The sequence below is a fragment of the Oryza sativa genome, chromosome 1 (genome assembly GCF_034140825.1).
Source record: "Oryza sativa Japonica Group chromosome 1, ASM3414082v1".
NCBI lineage: Eukaryota > Viridiplantae > Streptophyta > Magnoliopsida > Poales > Poaceae > Oryza > Oryza sativa.
In genome coordinates, this window is record NC_089035.1 from 17,238,108 (window position 1) to 17,240,105 (window position 1,998).

A 1,998-nucleotide genomic window follows, 5' to 3' on the forward strand; every position below is an offset into this window, starting at 1 on the left:
GTTGCTGCCGTCAAGGATTGCCTGTGGAGTGGAGTCGCCCCGCTGCAGAAGTCAAGCCTCCAAGTTTAGTTTGTTTTATCTTTTTCCGCTGCATTTGTAATCTTTTCTATTTTTGTAAGACGTGGATCTGTATGTCAACAATTGTCGTTTGTGTACCCTGGCTTGTCCTGGACAGGGATTTAATGCACATTCAGCTTAGAAATTCCGGTTCGTGAATTTCTAGGTGTGACAGAGGTCATCGTCGCACAGGAGTTGTTGCGGAGCGTCGGCGTCTTCCATCGAGACATCGGCTGATGAGCGAGTACTAGACTCGTCATGACGACTTGATGGAGAGCCCGACCCCTTGAATAGACGAGACAGTCGCCTCCTCATACTGCACAATGGAGCAAGAACTGGCTAACTCGGCGGGGGTTAGAAATGACAAGAGTTTCACCCGCCGGTTAGTTTCACCAAAGCAACTTGTATGTATGCAACTAAAGATTTGAACTTGAGGAAAACTATGAAAGCATGAATGAACTTGAGAGCAAACTTTGGAGAGGGAATGAAAATGTGTTGAAATGGGGTGGAATTCCCTCTCTCGGTCGGCTGGCTTTTATAGGGTGCCCACAACGGTCAAGAATGACATGTGGGACCCACTAGCCGTTGCCTCAAAAAGTGAGGAAGCTGACCGTTGCCTGGCCGGTTCGGCCGAACACCCCTGGTGGGCCCAACCGGCCCCACTTTCGGCCGTTGGAATCCAACGGTTAGTGCGGTCATGGCACAGTGAATTTTTGTTGAAAAATTTATTTTGGTTTGCTCTGAAAAATAGATTTGAATAATTTCCTCAAAATTCAAAAATTCTAAATGCAATTTTGAAATTCAAACATGTGTTGATGCAAAAATTCAAATTGTTGAAAACAAATATGCGGATACATACCAATTTACCTATTGGCGAAGATCGTGTCATTTAAAGTCCGACGTGCAAGACCGTACCTCCTTTCGATTCAGTGCGCGGATTTTCCACCCGTCTCCGGAGGTGATGGAGCAGGCGCCTTTGGCTTTTCCTTCCACAGGTTATTTGATTTCGGTGCGGAAAACGGCTTCTTCTGAGCCGGCTGCTCTAACTTCTTGGCCGGTACAGGTGATTTTACCGGCGTCCTCCAATAACGGTTCCTGGGCATTGTTCGGCCCGTACTAGATTCTGACCATGGAGCATTGTTCCGTCCTTAGTTGAAACTCAAACTTTTCCTCCTTCCCGTTGATATGGAAACGGATACTCCCCATTCCCACATCAATGTTGGCTCCTGCGGTGCTAAGGAATGGATGCCCCAGGATGAGCGACGTCTCCTTCCCCGTGTCCATGTCTAGCACCACAAAATCAACCGGGATGAAGAAATCCCGTATCTTGACAGGCACATCCTCTGCTATCCCCACCGGGTAATGGACTGACGAGTCAGCCAGTTGGAGGCGCATCGGTGTTGGTGCCAACACCGTGAAGTTGAGTTTGTCAAAGATGTCTTTGGGCATGACGCTGACGCTGGCACCAAGGTCGCACAAGGCCTGGTCGAATTGTTGTGCCCCGATCGAGCAGGTGATCGTGGGACACCTCGAATCTTTCTTCTTCTCCGGGAGCTTGTGGAGTATGACGTTGCTGCAGTGTTCCGTCAGCTTGACCACCTCCGTTGTTGGGAGTGGTCTCTTGTTGTTGAGTATGTCCTTGAGATAACGGGCGTATGTTGGTACTTGCATAGCGTCCAACAACGGCACATTGATGTGGATCTTCTGGATTACTTCAACAAAACGTGCGAACTGCTGACGGTTTCCTACTCCGCTGAGGGAATGGCAGCAACCGTGTGTCGCAGTACTCCTGCGGCACGGTTTTCTCTGGCTGAATCTCCTTGTCAACCAAGTCAGTAGATGGCGTTTCTTTTGACAACCCATTAGTTCCTACAGGGTTAGGATATGGCGGATCACGAGTGGACTTACCTCCCCTCGTCGTGATCGCCTTAACATTTTCAA

At 48.9% G+C, this 1,998-nt stretch overlaps 1 protein-coding gene across 1 annotated transcript; it reads right to left on the reverse strand.

Moving 5' to 3' along the window:
- Window positions 1-1,173: 1,173 nt before the first annotated feature.
- LOC136355327 (uncharacterized) lies at window positions 1,174-1,728 on the reverse strand. Its single transcript, XM_066307757.1, has one exon. It carries the CDS (start codon window positions 1,726-1,728, stop codon window positions 1,174-1,176), a length of 555 nt encoding a protein of 184 aa, XP_066163854.1.
- Window positions 1,729-1,998: the final 270 nt, after the last annotated feature.